The 21689-nt window shown below is 47.3% G+C and overlaps 1 protein-coding gene across 3 annotated transcripts in view; it reads left to right on the forward strand.

Annotated features, from left to right (window-relative positions):
- Positions 1 to 21689, forward strand: part of LOC126537748 (protein ELYS-like) — a 167449-nt gene that overhangs the window by 27421 nt on the left and 118339 nt on the right. For all 3 annotated transcript variants that reach the window (XM_055074524.2, XM_055074523.2, XM_055074522.2), the window contains exons 9-11: positions 7907 to 8114; positions 18524 to 18647; positions 21066 to 21150. In XM_055074524.2, coding sequence (XP_054930499.1) covers positions 7907 to 8114; positions 18524 to 18647; positions 21066 to 21150 — 417 coding nt within the window. The remainder of the gene's footprint in view (positions 1 to 7906; positions 8115 to 18523; positions 18648 to 21065; positions 21151 to 21689) is intronic.

Below are 21689 nucleotides of genomic sequence, written 5' to 3' on the forward strand. Positions count from 1 at the left end.
CACCCATAGCTCTGTGCTGCACCACCCTACGAAACATGAATAAACCGTGCCAACTGCACTGACAGCGATGCTACCACGTTGTTTGCTGGCCTCTCGTTCTGCCAACGGTGTTAGTCGCTTGTGCTAGTCTTCGTTGGTTGCGTCGAAGTCTTTCCTGGCCACGTGCTTTCTCCGCCTCGTTTGACTTGGTGCCGAAGCTGAAGATAACTGTTTTGCTCGCTGATTATCTGCAATGCACAACGTTACCGGTGAAAAGAAAGCGCACTGCTACAGATTTGGAAACGAAGTGCTGTATCGTGAAGGACTACAAAGACAGTAATAAAGTGTGTGACTTGGTGAAGAAGTACGGACTATCGTGAAGTAGTACACACTAGCGCAACTGACAGTGTCAACAAACATCTGCTCGACAGAAAAGTTTGATAAAGAAAACTGCTCGGTAGACAACGGGTGCAAACACGTTTGACAAGGTGCTTGCAAGGAGGTGGAGGAAGCTCTCTACGAGTGGTTTCTCGGTGCCCATGCCATGAACTACCTGTCACCGAGCCAATTCTGGCCACAAAAGTGAAGCAGTTTGCTTTGCCCATCAACAATGTGGACTTCCAGCCAGATGGCAGCTGGGTACAGCGCTTCAAAGAGGGGTACCGCATTGTTTACAAAGCCATCACTGGTTAGGGAGCTTTGCTTGACATGGAGACGAAGCAGAAGGGAGTGGAGAAAACGCCGCCCCACAACCTCTACAGCTACGTTGACACCGACGTATATAATGGCAATGAAGCGGGACTGTTCTTCCAGATGTTGCCGTCCAAGATGGATGCACTCTAAGGAAACACGTGTAAGGGCAGCGAAAACAAGCTGCAGCAGCAAGCATCAGCAACAAGTGCCTCGCATTTGTCATTTGGAAATCAAAAAATCCCCACTGCTTCTGTGGTGATGCTAGAATACTGGTACGCTGCCATCACAACCGCAAATCATGGATGACACCAGAACTTCCTTGTGAGTGGCTCTCGGAGTTTGTTCAACGTATCGAGCAATCTAACAGGAAGGTGGCGTAGTGTCTACCACTCCATGCCTAAGCTCTCAAGTGGACGTTTTTTACCTGCCGCCAAACACGACGGCAGGCTTGCAGCCCATGGAGGCCGGCGTGATCGCCAATTTCAAGGTCATGTATTGTCACCATGTCCCAAAGAAATTAGTCTTGTTGGTGGACGTGCGACATGGACATGCAGGGAACAACCAGACTTGAAGATCAGTCTATCGATAGCCATGCAGTTTATCCTTGTTGCAGGGTCTGAAGTAAGTGGTTTTATGGTTCAAAACTGTTTTAGGAAAGCATGCTTTGTCGGAGCCAGCACTGGTTTGTACAAAACCTGCAAAGCTTCCACTGATGAAGTGATGCCTGAACTTTGGTCCGCAGTCGACGAGAATGCTTGAGGACTTGAAGAGTCTCTACATGCGGATGACACATTGGAAATATCAGAACTTCTAACTGATGAGGCGATCTTCACAAGTGTGCTTGCATCGGATAGCGACGATGACATTGACGGTGACAACAGCAGCGATAACGTGATAGGGCAAGCTGCCTCAGCATTGTCCTCGCAGGAGGTCCTGCAGATGATTCAGTCCTCCCAGGGCTTTGTTTTCGCAAGGGGCCTTCTGCTGCACTATGTGGAGAACCTGGACGCCTTGGGGAAGCATGTCGGCTAGTTTCACGTAAAGTAAGCAAGACTGATGGACATTGGGTTTTCTTGTGCAAGCCAGTGAGAAGTACATGGCGAGATGCTTGTGGCAATCTCACCCCAGCATTTCTTTTAGATTTCTCAAGCTTAGAGGCTACCGCGGCAGCCTTCTCACATTTTCAAAAGGCCCCTTTTGGGGCCACCAATGCAATGCCTTGGCAGAGCTCGCATGTCACTTGCCATCCATGACTCCTCTTCGCAGTTGTTAAAGCAGTGCTATTCTTGAATGCCGACAGCTGTTGGCATTAGCAAGAACGTAAGCAGGCGCAATATCACTTCTTTAACGGTGTTCGAACCTGCACCGTTTCGCTATCACCGAGCGTCGGCTATTGACTGTTTCCCTGCCTTTCCCTTTTATGTTGATGGCTTCTGATTGCACAGCCAGCGAAGCGAATGGAGTAGTCGGTGGCGGCGTTTCGTGTCGTGTGCGTGCAAGTCTCGGAGGCCATGCTTTGCTTGTAATAGTTTTGTTGATCTGTGCGGTGGCGCTGCGAAAATTCTCGTTCTCTCAAAAAACTTGTATTTTCTTATTATTCCTGCAAGTATTAAGCAACAGTATAAAGAATAAAAACATTGACGCATGAAGTATTAAAGAGAAAAAGATTACACTTTGCTGATTTTCGAACGCCGGTCTTTTGCGTGGGAGGCAAACATGCTACCTCTGCGCCACGCGACGTGTGTGCTACCAATCGCATTGCCCCGATCGGGGTTACATTCTTTCGGCTTCACTTTTGCAAGCTCATTCCGGGCAGTCTCCAATTCTAGGTCACTCTAGCCCGGTTATTCGTTAACGTAGTGCTGCCATCTTGGTATCATCGTAAAGAGGAGAGATCGGAGCTAAAGATAGCCAGAGCAACGCATTTCTCCACCAAAAAATAAGCCAGCAAGCTCAAGCATAAAAAAGGCAAATGTGGCATTGCGATTGGGCACAGTAGTCGTGTGGGGCACAGGGTGCGCTCCTTTTGGCTGTTGTAGATTTCAATTGCTGACGAACCTCTCTCGCACGCATTTGCGCAGCAGCGAGCTGTGTGTTCCGATCAATGTGATTTGCGATCGTGGCAGCTTACGCACATTTTCTGTGATGACCCCCAAAGGAATCAAGCTCCGAACGGCCCATGCGTACGGATGACCACGAAAGGCGGGGAAAAGAGGGAGAAAACTACTTGTAGAAGCGGATGTTGCCGAGCTAGTTGATGAGGCACGACCAGCGCACGTGGGTGACCGGGAAAGCGCGCCTGCGTGCGGTGCTGACGACGCGACCATGGGCTGTGGTGATGGCACGTCCGCGAGCGATGGTGAAGGTGCGTCTGCGGGCGGTCGTGACGGCAACGCGACATATTCAACTGCGAATTTCAGCTCCAACTCTCACTAATAAACAGTTTGCACAACGAGAGACAAGAGTGGACGTATTGAATGTACTGTCATCTGTCATGTCATCTGTCATTGAGTGTACTGTCATGTATGCACGATGATCAAAATGGCAACTAAGGTGCCCAAAACTGCTGCAAGAAAGTGAAAAACTACATCAAAATGTAAAGAAAATGTGTCCTCACAGGCAAAGGACTACATCCCAGGCGGGTTTTAGATGCTGAAAGGAAAGATTTAATGTTAACAACAAATGAAACTTTGAGCTTCGTTTTCTCAGCCTTTATTTTTTTGTGCAGTTGCTTTGTCATCCCAATGCCATTTCACAACAAATGAAGACAAACTCATCCTGATTCTGTTTTATGCACTTATGTCCTCAAACATTGATGAGTGCAATAAAGCTGTCCATTCTTAACTGCACCTAAAAAAAAATTTCTTTTTTTGCAAAACTCGTTAAGACAATATGCATAGGAAAACTAAAAATATATTTTTAGGCTCATTTCAGCATTTAAAAAATAAATCAGTAGCTTTATTGCACAGAAGTGGCCTTTGTGAACATGCGGATGTGAAAATCTTGGCGAACTTCTGTGTAATTAATTAATTTAGGGATGACCATTAGAGGCTGTCAATTGTAACTCAAAAGCTATAATGGGTAGCACAAAACTAATTTCAGTTATATCAGCATAACAAATCACACCTACCTGCCAAATTTCACCAATTCCCATAAATAAAAAAAAAAGTTTTCATTGCCACGTCCCCCCTTAATTGAACCCTTGGGGGACTGTGAGATTTGGTTGAGTTATGTGAAAACTCATGGCTGGTGCGGTAGCGGACTTCGTGACTGCAAGTGTTTCTTGATGGCAACCCGTTGCAGGGATCGCACACACAGCTCCCGGACGTTGCCATTCGCACAGTGGCACGTCAGTGTGGCCGCCTCTGTCGGTACAAAGTTCGGCCGGGTCGACAGAACCATTTGAAATGACAGCGTGACATGGACAGAGGGATTGGCAACCAAATAGGCACATATTTCGTAAAGTACAAAAGCGCTTGTGAAGATTAGGCCGTTAACAGACGACCATGCAGATTGTGTTGGATGCACGGCTATGAACTTTTCGCCGCTTCAACAGCTGTCGGTCTAACCTGCACGTGGGATGTTGGGACTGATAGCTGATGAACCAGCCACACGAACATATTAGTGGCAAGTATTCTGTGACTGCTTCTGGCTCGTCACCACATTGGCCAGTGGCAAGTTTTCGTCACGGCCATACTGCCTAAGTCATTAGGCCTAATAGCGCTGCTTCATTGGGTGGTCGCTGCCAAACTTAGGATTTGGTGTTGAGTCGAAGCAGATCTGTTCACAGCAGCCGCGCGACACTCGGAAAACTGACAAATTGCCTTTCAAACTAAAGCGAGAGAACAGGATGGCAACAGTTGTTCACGGACGCCATCTTTGTGACACCATGCGATGGCCTCTTGTTCCCGACACCGCTCTTAGACATACATTGGTCTATTTTGTAGCTTTGAACAACCCTTCACAAGACTAGCTTTGAATTTACACGGCAGGCGCTAATGTGTCATGACCCGGTTGCTTCCATTTGTGCGGATGGTGGATGAAAAAAGGGGGGGGGGGGGAGCAACACGCAGATTGGATGTGACCCTCCAGATTCAGAATCTTTCACAGGTTGCAAATCGCGGCGAACTTCACAATGACACAGTGCGGACGAAGCCCACTCTTAAACGTCGGTTCGGGCTATGTGCAGAGCGATGATAGACTCACGCGGTGTGCACTCTGTTGCACACAATTGCCTTACGATAACCCACCTGCTGTAAAGTTGGGTAGCCCTTCTGACCTTGGTAAAAAGAACTGGAATGCAAGACTTTCTGTGCAATAAATAAAACATTTCCACAAAGCACAGGTTAACTCTTAAACTCTGAATCTCACAGGTATTCAGTACAACAGAATGTCACGAATTCATTCGTTTCAAAGGGAAAAAAAGCACTTGATTCAATTCTACAGAAATTCTATTGATAAAAAAAATGTATTTTTCACGCCTTTATATACTAGAACTGAGCTGTTATCAGTGCTGTCATACTAATTTGTTGTTTCCTTGAACATTTTCCTGTTCACACTTCTTCCAATTGACAGCCCGTCATCGACGGTTGCAAATTCGTATTTAGCTGCTTTCTGAGCGCTCTCGGACAGCTAGCACCATTTATTGGACTATTTAGGAACTATGTAGTCAATTTCAGTTTTCAACTTTCTTTTGCCACTGTATGCGGATCTTTAAGCACCTCCAGAAAAGGGGTGTGGCCAGCATGATGAGCGCTCAGTTTCCAAGATGGCGTTGGTGTCATGCCCCACTAATGCATGGGAAAGTTGCACTTCTAGCAATTCTAATGCATCTGTGTGTGAGTTTTTGTGCATGGAAAGCAGCACCTACGTGGAAGACAACTTCAGTTTGTTGGATTTCTGAACGGAGTTTCACTTTCTTCACCGAACCGCCTCAACTCTGTTGCGCCAATTTTAAGATATCCCGCATGTTCTAAAGGTCACAATTCTTACCTGTAGGGTCTTAATAACCTTCGGTTGGGCAAATTGTTAAAGGCTTCGCTGTGCGAAGCAACAATGACCTTTTTAATAACGTTCACTTTTATTTCAGCAAAATTTTTGTCTAGATATATATAAATTTTTCAGATCATTTTTAATGAACATGTTGTTTGGGAATAGTACCATCGGTAGAGATCTGTTATTTGATACTACAGTTGTTAATTCAGTTGTTAATTGTTAATTGTCAGTTGTTAAAGTTGTTAATACAGTTGTAATTCGACCCTCGTTAATTTGGAAAATCGTATAATTCGGACTCTTCCTTTCGTCTTGGAAGGAGTATGCATTGCCTAATGCAATGAAACCCTCATTAATTTGGATGTATTTGGCCTCACATCTGTTCATTTGCACAACTCTCAGAGCTCGGCTAGCACTGGAGCGTCGCAAATGTGTGACGCAAGAGAGCTGAAATGGCATTAGCGCATCGCTAGTCTGGATCGCCATAGTCATCAGTGGAAATCACACGGGAATGACAGCAATGCCAGGACATTTTGTGCATATTTGTGCATTTAAGGCCTTTATGCTTGCGTTTACCGTTGTGCACAGCGCTGCGTTGGCCGCATGCCTTCACGACCGCATAGTTTCCAGGCATGATCTCATCGATAGTGACTGCGGTTTCATCCGCAATTGAAGCAAATTTTGTTTTGACTCAGCACGTGTATCTGCCTCGCACCTTCAGCACCACAAGGTCACGTCTAGAGCGGCTTCGTCCGCAGCACTTGCGGTAAACAGTAGTTTCGTTCTGACAAGCTTTCGAGGATAATGAGGACTGGCTACATCATGATGGACAGCAACCAGCTCACTGGCGAAAAAATAATCGAGATGTGCGTGCAGTAACAAAAAGCCTGTCTGTCTCAGGTGAAGACGCGCCATGGTCGTGCTGTGAATGAAGTCGCGAGGCCTTCGCCACTGCGAGCACTAATCAGCCACGAGATGACAAGAAGTGCAGCTGCCACACTGCCTTTGTGCAAAACAGAAGCATGACTGGCCCGTTTATTCAGTAAATAAAAGTGCATTGACATAGTAAGCGTTTGTTTGTTTTCTTGATACCCTCGATAATTGGACATTGGTTAATTCGGACGTTTCTTTAGATCCCGTGAAATGCGAATTAATGAGGTCTCACTGTACATACACTTTTGGATCAAGCGTGCTCTGTGACAGGAAAAAATGTATGTCCTCGATAATTGGACATTGGTTAATTCGGACGTTTCTTTAGATACCGTGAAATGCGAATTAATGAGGTTTTACTGTACATACACTTTTGGATCAAGCGTGCTCTGTGACTGGAAAAAATGCATTTACTAGAGTCTAGACTACCCAAAAACTGCTGCTTTTCCTATAAGTAGAAAAGTGGTAATAAATGTAGACCGTACTGTATATCTTGATTTCTATGTACTTAAGTTACTTATAGCTTGCTACATTCTTCTTATGCAATGCTAGGAGACTCCCTAGCATGTGCAGCATGGTATTTTCTTGCCCAAAATTTGTAAGCATTAAATATTGTGAAAAGTTTCTGATAGTCAATATTCAACTCGAAATCTACTCCTCGGTATTCGCACATCTCTACATTTCTTGCATTATGCGATGCATAGGCAGCTATGTAAATGTGAGGACGTATAGTGGTAATGCTCTGTTTTGGCGCTTTGTTGCTGCTTTGCAAACTCCATTGGTGAAAGCATTGAATAAGTGAACTAGGTCATGGAGCTTGTCTTTAAAGTACCTTCCTTATCACATATTGCCACATGGTAGTGACGGTTCCGAAGGCAGCAAAACTGTGATTAATGAAACGGGCGTTTTATTGGGCGAACTTGTGCTCTCAAAAACAGGCTACACTCAAAGAACAACGGTAGCGGCGAACACAATCGGCGGTCGTCGAAATCTGATCAGTGGGTCAAGCGCGTCGGCTTTTATACAGCAGTCGTCAAATGTTCCAGGCTAATTGCTGAGACCCGCGTGTCTTCCACAAAGTTCTACACCATTTGTGTCACGCGATGAAATCAGATAACACAAGGTTCGGCGACAACAGACAGCAGATAGAAGCCTCGATACCATTCCAGAAACTTCCAATACATGCAGGTGCGTCCCACGCTGTGCGATAACATTTGTTAGGCGGCGTAACGTGGTCGCCCGATAAATATAAGTACACGTGTCAATATTTTATGCTTAGTGGACACAGCTGATGGCAGGCATTTGCGTGCAGGGCTGCGTTTCTGGTCGGCTAATGTTCCAGTACCAGCTGGGGCCTGACGTGGTGGCTGGCATGGAGGGTGCCATGGCCCAGTCGGTGCAGGATGGAGAACTGCTGGGATCTCGCATCCTGTCATTCTGCACGGTGTGGTCGTCCAGCACTGCGTGCACGGCTGGTGACGTGGTCTTGTCACCTCGTGGCACCGTAAGACCAGGCTCAGGTGAGTGAACAAACTCCTACACTTTGAGCTGGTGAGCAGAAAGTGTTTTTAAAGTAATAAAGTATCACTCTCAAACCTCGATAATTCGAACTCAAAGGGGCCCGAAAATTTGTTCGAATTAAAATAAGTTCAAGAACAAGCCCTCCCTGTAATTCGGAGTACTCGTGCACCATAGCACAATGCACGATCGGTGCGAGTCTATAAAATATTGCGGCACGCAAGCACACAGTGAGTGAGGACCACGAAACTGTCTGCGCTGGCTAACGCTCGCCTTCCCGATAACGGCAGAAACCGAAACTTCAGGGAGCGGGCTAAGCTGGTGCCGCGCCGGCGTGGAGGCGGGCGTATGCGGAGACCATCGAAGGTGGAATTACGACAGAGTTGACAGGCAGGGTGATGGGAGCACCATTGCGATGAGGGGTGGGAGAGAGTGAGAAAAACATTGATTAAAATAAAGAGGAACTGCAGGGTCCTTTGACAGGCCCTGGGCATGGGTGGAGTCCTCAGTCCAAGATCCTATGAGCCGTGGCCGCCCTGCGCACTCTCCCGACCAGATCAAGCTGGTCCCGGGAGTTGATGCTAGGCAGCAAGACTTCCCACTGTTGTGTGGTTCGTTGTGGGATTATTAGGGTTGGCGCTCGTGAGTCGGCACGCCCAAGTTGTGTGGTAGAGCGTGGCTGGGGCATTGCAGTCTGGGAATTGTTGCAGGTATTGTGTTGGGTACATGGCTTGTTATAGTGTGCGGAAAGGTGTTTGTGTGTAGCTGCCTCGATGAAACTAGGGAGTCGTACAGAGGGACGGGAGGGAAGCAGACTTGCTTTCCCACCAGCGTGACAGATGGTGCTAATTACCTCTGCCACCTAAGCTCCCTTACTGTCACCTAAGACTGCCATGGCAGAGTTGCCGAGGTCGGACTGGGCCTCCGCCGCTGCTTCCCTTTGCTTGCTCGCATGCTTTTTCCTTCATCTGCTGACAGATAGGCGTTTGCGTTCTTAACGCGTCGTGTCTTATGAAGAAGACAAAGTCGTTGCCACTGATCATAATGATGTTGGTGTGCTCCCATCTGTTGCAGCATCGCCACATGCAAAAGATCAGGAGAATGAGGTGCTGCGTGTTGCCTTTGCGTCCTTTTATTCAGGGTTCGTCTTGTGCAGAATTGGATATGGCACACTTGTCTCGGACATCCTTTCCATTGGGACGTCTCGGTTTAGACTCATCGTTGTAAAAAAGTGTCGCAGTTTCGCTCGAAAGGTGAAGCAAGGATAGTAGTAGATTTATTGGCCATATAAACTTGTATACATAGGCATACTAACTAAATTAACAAGCATGGTGTCACATGCGCACAAGCAAACGTGAGCACATCTCACTTGATGACCGCGGAACCTCGCTGGCAAAACGCTGGCTTGTGGAATCGCGGCAGCAGCAGTGAGCAAAGTGACATTCCTGCTGTCTATCACTTCAACGAAAAGTGAGTGCCGAGAACATGCAGCACGCACAAAGCTACGAGCCGCCGACGCACGTAGACCCTGCCCCTAATGCAGATCGCACTCAAGATATGGCCACGTGACTGCGCGCAGCCACCACATGTGCAGTTGCAGCCAGAGTAGACCCCCTTCCCGGTGCCTCGCAACATTGCATGCCTTGTGCACGACAGAAGACGGCGCGCTTCCTCCTCGCTCCGTCTCTTTCATGTGGGCGAGAGTGAGCCGCAATCGTCAGCTCCCCTCGCGCGGTTTCACTCGTACATACCGTGTAGGCGCTCAGTGACGACAGTGTTATTATTGCCCTTGGGCTTAATATGGAACCTCGCACATGGCATTGAGTGGTCTCTCCCAAGTTGTTCCTCTGTGGCCAGGTGAGAGCAGTGCTGGTCGGGGGCACTGCCATGTAATTTAGCGCGCTACTGAGAGCATTGTTGAAACGCTATGTGTTCGAATTAACTGTTTCAAAAGCTTGCGCATTCAAATTGCTGGGCGTTTTTGCCCATTGGAATACACAACTTTGATGGGACCACAGCGTTGGTTCGAATAAACCAGTAGTTTAAATTAAGCATCTTCGAATTAACGAGATTCGACTGTATTACGACCAATTCCTGCCTTCACATTCTGAGCTGGTTAATCTCGATCACAGCCTCGATCACAATTTTTAAAGGAGCACTGACACAAAAATTTTACATGTTGTCTTTTAAGTTGTAATAAGTAGTGAATGACCCAGTTATTACGAACTGAAACTTCATTTGCTTCAGCTAGCGACTGTTAATTAGGGCCTTGCTTACAGCAACTAGCCCAACTTTCAATTTCTGAGAGCAACGAGAGGGGACAGTAAGTTTGTAAACACAGCTGGCCACATGATCACAGAGCTGTGATGTGAATGCCAGTGTGCAAGATTTGTTGTTGCTAGTTGTTCGTCATCTAAGTGCACACATGCCGCGGGATGTCCTTGCTGTCCTCGTCCTCATTTTTATTTCTTTGTCCAGCGGCAACAATCTTTTGTAGACCGGTGTCGCCACCATACTAGATGTGGCCGATCAAATTTAGGCATAGGTATGGTCGTGAAGGATGTGCTGCTGGATAGAGCACACAAAAGCGCGTAATGCGTCCCTCAGGAACAAAGCAACAACTGAATTTATTTTAGGTATCGTCCAACCTCGGCAGCTCCATTTCGCATCATCGCACCATCCTCCTTTCCCCGCATGTAACGCGATAACATTCAAGCAAAGGTGAAAGATGGGAACGAGCGTCTCGGTCGCCTTATCACTTCCCCTCCTAGTGAGTTAGTGAACATTTACAGCATTGATGATATTGCAACGAAGAGTTCAAGGGGTTCAGACACAACTATTTATTGTGGGCTAACTTGTGCCCGGGGAATAAATAAAAAGACTACTGCTGCATTCCAAACAGGAGATAGCAATGCCTTCTCTTTCTCTCTCAAGCGTTGCTTCACCTCTTCTTCTTGTATTCCTCGACAACGGTCACCTATGATGCGAGTGCGTGTGGCAAATGCATGTGCCATTATGTCTTCATCTTTTTCAGCAATATGCCGTTGTCCTCTTGGAGGGCGCACGAACCTGTGCATGTTGTTTAAAGATGGTTTCTACCTTGTATCAATATTCAAAGGCCTTTATGCCAAGGCATCAAAGGTCCATACGATGGGGTCCCTGGAAAGGCATCCGCTGCATGTCCTGCTGACTTTGCGTGTTTGCACTACTTGAGCCTTGGCGGAAGGTGTCACAGACGCTGGAGCAGGTGAAAAGGCATCTGCGTCCTCAATGTGCGCTGGTTTCAGCCGATTGAGGAATACTACTTCATGATGACTGCCCACGTCGATCGTGAAGTGCTTCTCACTGTATCGTAGCACACGGAACGGCCCGTCGTATGGTGGTTGTAGAGGCTGATGAACTGCATCATGGCGTGCAAACACATGTGAGCACGAGGCGAGTTCTGGTGATACCTGCACTGGTGATCAGCTGGCGATGAAAACGCTCCATGCTGTTGCTAATCGGGTAGTAGGCAGTTGTTCTAATGCGGGACCCGCCGTGGTTGTTTAGTGGCTGTGGTGTTGGGCTGCTAAGCATGAGGTCGTGGGATCGAGTACCGGCCACGGCTGCCGCATTTTGATCGGGGCGAAATGCAAAAACACTCGTGTACTTAGATTTAGGTGTTGGTATTGGGTATTGGTAGTGGTATTTAGGTATTGCCCAGGCTGCGCCGATATCGTGGCCTTGGCCAATCTAGTCCAATAGCGAGGCGAAATTGAACGTCGGCTTTTCGAACGCGTACAAGATAGCGGTCCTGGTTGTCCGATTTAGGAATCGGCATCCATTGCAGCTTGAGAGTAGTTTTTGTCGTTAGGAGGCTTTTTAGCTCCTTGTCTTCACTCTGAGCTGCTGCCAGGGTATCGAAGGTAGTTCCCTCAGAAGCATTGACAGCATTTATGGCACTCCGCGAAAGGGCACTGGCCACGATATTGTCACTTACCTTTACGTGGGGGATGTCTGTCATGAACTCGGACATGTATGCCAGTTGGCGAAGTTCGCACGTCGTGTGCGTTCCACCGTCTGAGTGGAGAGAGTGAAGAGCATAGGTCAGAGGCTTATGGTCGGGTAAAATTAAATACTCGATGCCTTCCAGAAGATGACTGAAGTTGTGTATGTTGGAGTAGACAGCTAGCAGCTCGTGCTCGAAGTTGCTTTAGGGGCATTTAGTAGGTGTGAGCTTCCCTGAGAAAAATGTGCCACATACCGTCGCTTAGTTGCTTTCTTCTATGCCCCTAAGCAGGTCGCTTGAGGAGCCTTCCGCTGTCTTCAGCAATATATGGAGTGGCTCTATGATTTGGGTGCACTTAGGCGGAAAGCAGTGGTACAAGTTTGTCAATCCTAGAAATTCACGTAGCTGACGCCTCTTGGTTTGCTGTGGGAAGTCTTCTGTCGTTGCAGTTCAGATGGTGGCCGTACTCCGGAGTAGGAGACTACGTGGCCCAAGAATGATAACTTGGGCACTTCGAGTTCATTCTTGGCCCCGTTAATGACCACGTCCTGCTCAGGTGGACATCGAAAAAGCAGTGCAGAAGTGTTCTTGTGTTGTTCCGGAGTGCTGCTCATGGTAAGCAAGTCGTCCAGGTAGCTGTGGCAAAAACCGAGGCAACGCCATTGATGAACTTGAACTTTTGAAATGTCTGACCTGCGTTGCAAAGGCTGAATGGCATGCGCAGGAATTCAAAGAGGTCAAAAGGCATAGTGATGGTCTTCTTTGGTATGTATTCTGGTGCCACAGGTGTTCGGCGATAAGCCCGCATGCAATCAATTTTTGAAAAAATTGTGGTACAGTGAAACCTTGTTAAAGCGTAGTAGGCCGGAGCTCGGAAAAGGTATGTACTAAACGGTAGTAGTGCTTAACTGAAATAGCATGAGATCACTCACTTACCTGTCAAAAATGAAAGAGTGTGATGAAAGGGGAAAAAACATGCAGTATTTATTTACTTCGCGCATCAAAAGTGTTATTTTCGTGTGACGCCGCGGCGGCCTAGCAGCGACAACAGCGGCCTCAAACATACCGAAGCTGTGAGCCAGCTTTTCAGTGAGCCCCTTCTTCTCGGCAAACACTCGCATGCCAGATTCCTCGTTGGTGTTGCATGTTCTCCATGCATGCGGGCGGTAGTGCTGCAGAAGTCGCGACGGACCTTTTTTTATTGTGGGGTGCTGTTCTCATTGCGACGATCACATTCATGAGGCTGACGTAATGTGCAGCTTCTGCCACTGTCAAGCCTGAATCGCCCTTGCTGTCGCTTTCCATGTCCTTATCACTGTCGCTAGTCGTCACTTCGGCAACAATTGAGGCAACGATGGTGAAAAGTCGAAACTCGTAGCCGACATCTTTTCGCGGTCACAGCAGGGCTGCCAAGCAACTTCTTCCCATTCCAAATGCCACACACCGCAGTCAACAGTAGATCCCTGTCGCGTACCAGCGCCGGCTTCTTCACGTCACGTTCAATAGCACGAACAATGTAATTTTTTTCTATGCTGAGCACCTGGCGTCTTTTTTATCCAAGCTTCGGCATGATGCGAGTCCTTGTTTGCACGACGCCACAATGCTCTGGCACGGCACCAAAATTTTGATGTTGTGGGGTCTCTCCTCCTGTGCTCTTGGGACAAAGGAACGACAACACAGTAGTGCAAACAATCACAAGGGCATTTATTGCGCCTTTCATAGATCAATGCCTGCTAGCCGAGTTGCTATCCGCAAAACATGCCGATGGGCGCGCGACATATCTAGAAGTCCGACTCACCACGACCGGAAAACGAGCGAATATGTTCGCCCCATGCAGGATCCCAACGCCTGGTCGTTCGCGTGTACGGTCACGCCAATGGTGGCGCGTTCCCAGGCGGCCACGCGAGACGGTCTCGCAGAAGCATGGGTCGGCGCACGCCCGGCACGGCACGTCTGTCCCGCTCGCAGTCCCGAATCCCAGAGAGAGCGCCTTGTCTCTCGGCGCCCGAGTAACCCCGCCTGTCGGCGGCGTTAGCAGCGCAACACTTGCGCCATTGCTCGCACCGCGCTTGTACCACTCCGACCGCCGCGGGCGCCAGGCCACGCGAGCCGTGCGGGAAAACAGCATATCAGGAGATGCGTGAGAGTCGCACATCCCCACAATGTTGATTTGGCTTCACGTGCAAACGCACAGGGTGCTTGGAGGCCGTTGTTCTGATCTCTGAGGCTTGTTGTTCTGCCGGGCCGCCCAACGGAGACGATGCACTGCTGTGTTTGCTCGACGAAGAGTAGAAACATTACGTGTTAACCGATACATACGCAATAAGCTGGTACGGTTTATGCGGATGCAAAACACATTATGTTCAATGGGCGCTGAGTCGGGGATTTGACATTACTTTTAAAACGAAACTACTGTTTGAGCAGGTACAGTTTAACGAGGTTTTGCTGTACCATTCAGACCTGCTAGTATGTTATGTGGTAAGGTCTACTTGTCGGGCATCGTAACAATGTTCAGCGCTCAATGGTTCCTGCACGGACGCGAGTGCCCCAATAATGGATTTGGAACCATGTGGATAGGTGCCCAAGGACTGGAAGAAGGTGGAATGATACCAAGCACCAACATATGGTTAAATTCCTGCCGTGCCGGTAGTAGTTTTTCAGGCGATAGTCGACGGGGTTGAACATGCACCCATGGTCCCATGTTAGCGATGCGGTGGAACACGTCATGATTCACTGGGGATCTGATTTGGTGTTGGCGCGTCAGATCTTAATATTCGTTCAGTATGGAAGTGAAGTGGGGAGTGCGAGTGGCTCTGAAGAGCGTACTGCTGAGCAGCGAATGTCTTGAAGGCTTGCCTCTTAGCTCACTGCGTGAGACAGGGTCTTGCAGTCTCCGGTTACACATGTCAACTAAGAGACTGAAGTGGCGTAGAAAATCCGCCCTGAGGATAGCGAATTTCACGTCGGCCACGATGAAAATCCAGTGAAGGGTTCTCTGCAAGCCTAAACTAACAGTTATGGAGCGGTTTCTATACGCGGCAATGCAGAGGCGACATGTTTGGGGGAGGCTGGGACTACACTTATTTCAGCATCTGTATCGATGAGGAGGACTACACTTATTTTGGCACCTGTATTGACGAGGAAGCGGATGCTGCTGTCGCAGTCAGTTAAGATGAACACGGGTGAGCGACATTGTGCGGTAGGGCCACTGGTCGAACTCTCAGTGCTTGCCCGGGGCATTTCCCGAGAGCTCGCAAACCGGTAAACATTTGTGCGAGGCATTGCCATACGTGTGGTGGTGCCAACATAGCTTTGGGTGTCTGTCAGGTGGCTGCGGAGCACTCCGGCACATTGATCATGATGCAGTCTGGAGGGTGGCCACGGAGTCGGATTCGGGCGAGATTTCGTCCTTAATTCCTTGAAGCTGCTCTGATTGAGACGATTCGCTTGTGACGGCTGTGATAGATGTGGAAGCAGCCACCATAAGCTTGCTGCCCAGCTCGGCCCACTTGGATAGGTCTTCTTCATTTGAGGGAGAAATAACCATTCTGACGTTCGGGGGAATTCTCTGTACAAATATGCACCATATTTATCATTTTAAATTACAACCTGGCGCGTTTTTTAAAATTCCCAAATCTAAGCTGACCCTGGAGTTTGGCATATGATTATTTGAAAAAAACTATCGACCTAGATTTGAATAAATACGATAACTAACATCCCAACTATTACGAACATCTGTTCGCCATAAAGTTAAAAAAATTATAGATGACGTGCTGTGGCAGCCAGTGGGTAGCTCACTCTAATGGCGTCATATTGTCACCTCTAGCCATCTGGTCAGGGGTGGCTGAAAACTCAGCCAGCTGGCGTGCTGCGATCAGTAGCGATGTACATTTTTAAAACCTTATAAGAAATTACACGCTTTATGCGGAGCACTTGATGTCAGTGAAGGATCAGAAGGACCTACCCTAACGACTCAGTATGTGCAAAATTGTTCCAAGGAGCCTTTCAAAACCAGGCAAGTAAAAGTGCCATCTTTCTGCAAGTTTTCGCTAAATTAAAGCTAAGGTAAGCATAAGATCAATTTTTTTTTTTTACACTTGAAAAGAGCTGAGCAAACGATGCTGCTCTTTGGCAGGGTCAACTTCTTTTGTCCAGTGGTGTGCGCAAACTCTGTCAACTTCAGACCCTGAGGGCCCTGAATGTGTAAGGCAGAAGTCAACAATGCAGTGTACACCTGACATTGTGCTGTACTTGCATCAGGACAATACAGTAGAACCTAGTTGACATGGTCCCGTTTCGTAAGATTTTCCAGCGCCAACATTTGTGACCGAGAACACAAAAAATAACTCAGTACTGTTAGGCTTCCTTTTTGCCTGTTAAATGCCTTCCCGGAAAACACAATCTTTCAGAAAACTGCCAAACTGTGATTGTATGACATGTTTTCTAGCCGCTAGATGCCATATGAACAAAAGAAGGCATGAGACACGCGTGATCGAAAACCACTCGCTGTAGCAGCTTACCCATGCATCATGCGAAAACGCTGGTTTTTCCAAGAAAGTGTGTCCGAAAATTGCCTGTGTGCTGCAATCAAAAACAAATTCAAAACCGCATTCGCAGCGTTGGCACCAGCCTACCGTCAGAGCCATCAGACTCAGCATCATTGCCATCACAAAATGGCACCAGAGCATGATTTCGTGAAGATTTTGCTGTCAGTTCATTTTGTGCTCGACTGCGATCTTGAGAAGTATTCTTGGCCAATGAATTTCAGGGGTACTACAGGGTCCATTATGAAGGTAATGCGCATTTACTGAGAAAAATAGATTTATTGACCAGACCTGTACAAATGGTTAAAATTCTTCAAAATACTCTCCCCCTGCATCAATACACTTGCGGAGACGTGTCTGCCACGTCTGGAAGGCACCCTGAAAGTCCTCAGCGGGAATATCTCTCGGGAACGCTGCAACATGCTTTTGGATGTTTTCCACGGTCTCACACTGCTTTCCTTTCAGCGCTCTCTTCAGTCGGGGAAAAAAAAAAGTTGCACGAAGCCAAGTCTGGACTGTAAGGGGTATGGGGGATCACTGGGGTGTTGCTCCGGGCCAGGAAGTTGGTAACGATGAAGGACGTGTGGCTCGGGGCATTGTCATGGTGGAGCTTGACCATGTCTTTGATGTCAGCCCTCACGCACGCAACCCGGCGTTTCAATCTCTTGAGTACCTCCAGGTAAAAGGCTGAGTTGACAGTTTCTCCCTGCAGTACAAACTCAAAATGGATGACTCCTCGGGTATCAAAGAAGACAATGAGCATCGTTTTGATGCGAGACTTGCTCATTCGCGCTTTCGTGGGGCGGGGAGATGATTTTGTGTGCCACTCGTTGCTCTGCCTTTTTGATTCTGGGTCGTACTCGAACATCCAGGATTCGTCTCTGGTTACAACAGAGCTCAGGAACTCCGGCTCATTTTGAATCAAATCCATCAATTCTTGACAGTGCAAAACTCGGAAGTTCTTTCTGATCTTCCGTCAGCACCTTCGGCACAAGCTTCGTGCAGACCTTGCGCATTTGCAGATCCTTAGTCACTATCCCATGTACCGCAAATGTGGACATGTGTAGGGTGTCGGCAATTTGCTGGATGCTCAATCAACGGTTGAAACGTAATACTTCGTGCACATGATCCACGTTTTCGTTGGTTATGGCCGTTATTGGGCGTCCAGAACGGGGTTCGTCGGCGACCTCCTCCCGGTCCTCCTTGAACGTCTTATGCCACCTCCCGGACTGTGACCTTGAAATGTAGTCGTCCTTGAAGGCCTCATGAAGCATCTGGAATGTTTCGGTTGCATTCTTTCTAAGCTTCATGCTAAACTTGATAGCGTATCACTGTTCAAGCAAATGTTCCATCGCGCCGTGTTATCCGCTCACACTGATCGGAGTAAACTGTCGACCAGCTGCATTGGTAGGGCAGAACCCTCGCCACCGGTTTTACCACACTGCTGTGGATATTCGCTTCATAATAAAATCATGCGCATCACTTTCGTAATGGACTCTTACTTTCACAAGATTTTGCATGTCTCAGCATCGGATGCATCAGCATGATCGACCCCAACATATATGGTACTGTACCAAGCTCGCTAACCACGCACAGTTCCAGGAATGCTGTTGGACGCATACTTCGACAGGTCCGATGCAGTCTCTTGCGAACGTGATAATCATACTGGAAAACCACGTTACTACAAACACCACACGACATGGAGTTTCTTCCCTCTCGATGGTTTTCTTCACGTCAGCACCTTTTTTGCATGCCCCACTCTTATTGTCTATTTGTCTCTTCTGGTAAGGCAGTTGGGCTGGGCAGTGAGGAATGCTATTGGGGCCTGAGAAAGCGCTGTGAATTTGGGGTTGCATGCATGTGATGTGCCTTTCTGCAGAGCACGTGGAAGACCTGCTGCTCATCTCCTGGCAACTGGTACGGGGTAACCGTGTGCTGGGCACTTACCTGTCGATATTTGACATCAACCAGTGGTACCGGGCACAGATGCCGCGGGCCTTCAGGTAAAAACTTCTGCATTGTCTGTCGTTACGCTCTTCTCATGCTGTTTCTCTTCATCAACATGGCACAACTCCGAGTTAACCGGGGCAATCTTCTTTGACAATTAGGTACCAGTTGGTCAAAATAAATTCAAACCCCTCTGTTGTTATTATCTTGTAGTGTAGCACATGTACCTAAATATTCAACAATTACTGGTGAGTTATGATTAGTTGCTGACAGATTATTCATACATCTTCACATTACTGCCATGCACTCCATAAGCATGTATGTATAAGCACGACCAAAATTTCAACCTCTTTAGTTCAATAATTCGAACTCTGCTTGCATGACTATGTACTAATCCTGCTGCAAAGATGAGTGGAATAAGCTATGATTTTTGATACATTGCTGGCACCTCCTTGAAACCAAAAGTAGCTAAGCTTAGTCGATCCAGTATTTGCTGACTGTGCCCAAACCATGGAGCAAGTCAAGTAAAGCAGCTAATTTGTAAATACAGCTGTAAAGGCTACATTTGCAGTTTCTGATGTGTATTCCACCCGTCAAGTGTTTGTTCCTTTATGAGTGAAATAGGGGCACGGGCTCCGATGACTTAGTCCACCGTTATAAATTTTTATCATTTAGAATTGTCAAGCAGTGTTGAATTGCACAAACTCCACCCTTGGTGTCAACTTTGACTAGCGTCGAAACTAGGGCCACAACTGTTGTAAAGAAGGCCATAATGATTTGGCTTTCAAAGTGCTGTCAACCTTATTGAGATTGCCATGACATAGATTCAGCGCATGCATTGACCATTCTTTCGTATATCTGTAGTGACAGCATCACAGTGGCTGAAATGCAGACAGATCACATGCAAGTGTATGTGCTTGCAGCAACTTGTTGGCAAGCTAATGTGGCCACTTGTGGAAAGAATGAATGAATAAAACCTCAAAACCTGTTATCTTGAGGAAGGGATGGCTCTCAGCCGCTGTTGGGATTAGGTGGGAATAGAATCTAGGTTAGCGGATTGTGGGCCGAGGTGCATCTTCATCTCAGTCTTTGGTCTTTCGGTTTTGTAGACTTCTACTTATGGGTGCATGTTCAGTTCTGTCGCACTCAAATGAGGTAGTCGACCCTACACCACTCGTAACAAGCCACTTTGTCTGCCGTATATTGTGACGGCTTTACGTGTTTCAGAATGAGTGTGTATTCAATTTCCTTCGGTTATAATTTCTGTGTGAATCTGCAGCAAAAAACTGTTAGATCTTCCCTGCGAAAAAGCTGCGCAGCTCCAAATGAAATGTTGTAAATTTGCTCAGCATGACTCCTGACAATGTGTGTATTGAGTATAAATGCTCGCAGTCATAGCTTGGCTAGATTTATGGAATGAGACTTACTTTGGTGTTAAACGCATTGACTTCCTTTAGTCTTACATTTAAAGGGACACTAAAGCGAAAAATGATTTCTCCTACATCAGTAAATTACCGTTCTACAACACCAAAAACACCACTCTTACAACGATAAGACGTTTGGTAAGCCAGAAAAAGCGCAAGAACGAAATACAGGTGGCGACACCTACTTAAGTTCCCGCACGTGAGGGCTGTGACGTCTTGGATTTTGATGGCATCTTCTAGGGCCTACTAATTATGTATAGCGGTACAGATTGACTACATTGTGTTCTAAAGCAACCAAATATTAAGCATGACAAGTTTCGAGAACCTTTATTCAGCTAACGCAGCCCAAATGCGAAAACATACTTTGGATTCCCTGACGTCACACTGACGTACCGGCGCTGGGGTTTCGGAGCGAAATTCAAATACTGACACTTGGACCTTCATTTTCTCATCTAATAATCAAACTATTTTTTTGAAATCAGTGCCTGCAGGGTTCTCAAACAATGCTTCATTAGTCTAAACTGATTTATTGTTTTGCTTTAGTGTCCCTTTAAGGCATTAACGAACGAAAGTGATTTGTTGTCAGTGGACATGAGGATTCCCACAATATTTTAGTGGTCGATGTTTTCTGCCCGTGAGAGAGAGGGGGGCAACTTTATTTGACCAAGGTATCCTTTGATCGATTTGATTTGAATTCTTTGACAAAGGATGCTTTCAGCCCGTGAATCGTCCGTTCCAGTTTCATCCGTTCAGCGTGACATCACTTGGCATTTTGCTGCTGTTTGTTAATTCAGCCTTTCGAATAATTAAACCAAATCTTGTGGTACTGCAAGGGTTGAATTAACAAGAGTCGACTGTGTTTCTACATAGCCTTTCAAAGCTGTGCCTGTGCTCAGTAAGGTGTAGGTTTGCGCCAGTTGGTTCTGCATTGTAACAATTAGTAACGCTAAGACAAAAGACGCAAGGAGACGCAAACAAGCGCTGTCTGTGGCTACAAAACATTCAAGAGCCTCCTGTTGAAGCAGCATGGCTGTGTCCTTTGTTTTTCAGGGCCAATGCCTTCCAGCTGTGCTCCTTCATTGGCCTCTTCTCGCTTGCAGAACTAGTCGCAAAGTGTGGCAACCACGCTGTCCTGGTGAGTCAAGAGCTGCCTGTTGCCTGTGTTATGCTGGCCTTCTCTTAGTTATTTTTTTCTTTTCACTAGGCTAGAAGAACCATGTTAGGTTAACTCCGGAGGCTGCTGCGTGCGGCGCAGCTGTGCGGGGGCATCCCATCTTGAAAGTGATTTGCGACGTGGCAAAAGTGCGTGATTGCGCAGCCTCATTTTCAAAGTGACCTGCAATGTTTTCAGAGTTTGCGTAGTGCCGGTAGCTTTGTATGCGCCGTGCTTTTATTGTTTCATTCGCGTTGAAGCAAGAGATGTGTGAAGGCCAATTGGCTCGCTGCTGCTTCCACGCTTACTCACTCCTGTGGTTTGACAGCTTGTTTCTGCAGTCCCAGGGTGAGATGTGTTCATGTTGGCTTGTGCGCGTGTGACACCATGCTTGTTAATTTACTTAGTATGCCTATGTTTACAACTGTATACGGCCACTAAAACTACGACCCTTACTTAGTATAACTGTGCACTAATTTGCTATCACGATCGGTGCTTTGCCTTTTGGGCGCAGCTGTGAC

Source organism: Dermacentor andersoni, chromosome 4 (genome assembly GCF_023375885.2).
Source record: "Dermacentor andersoni chromosome 4, qqDerAnde1_hic_scaffold, whole genome shotgun sequence".
Taxonomy (NCBI): domain Eukaryota; kingdom Metazoa; phylum Arthropoda; class Arachnida; order Ixodida; family Ixodidae; genus Dermacentor; species Dermacentor andersoni.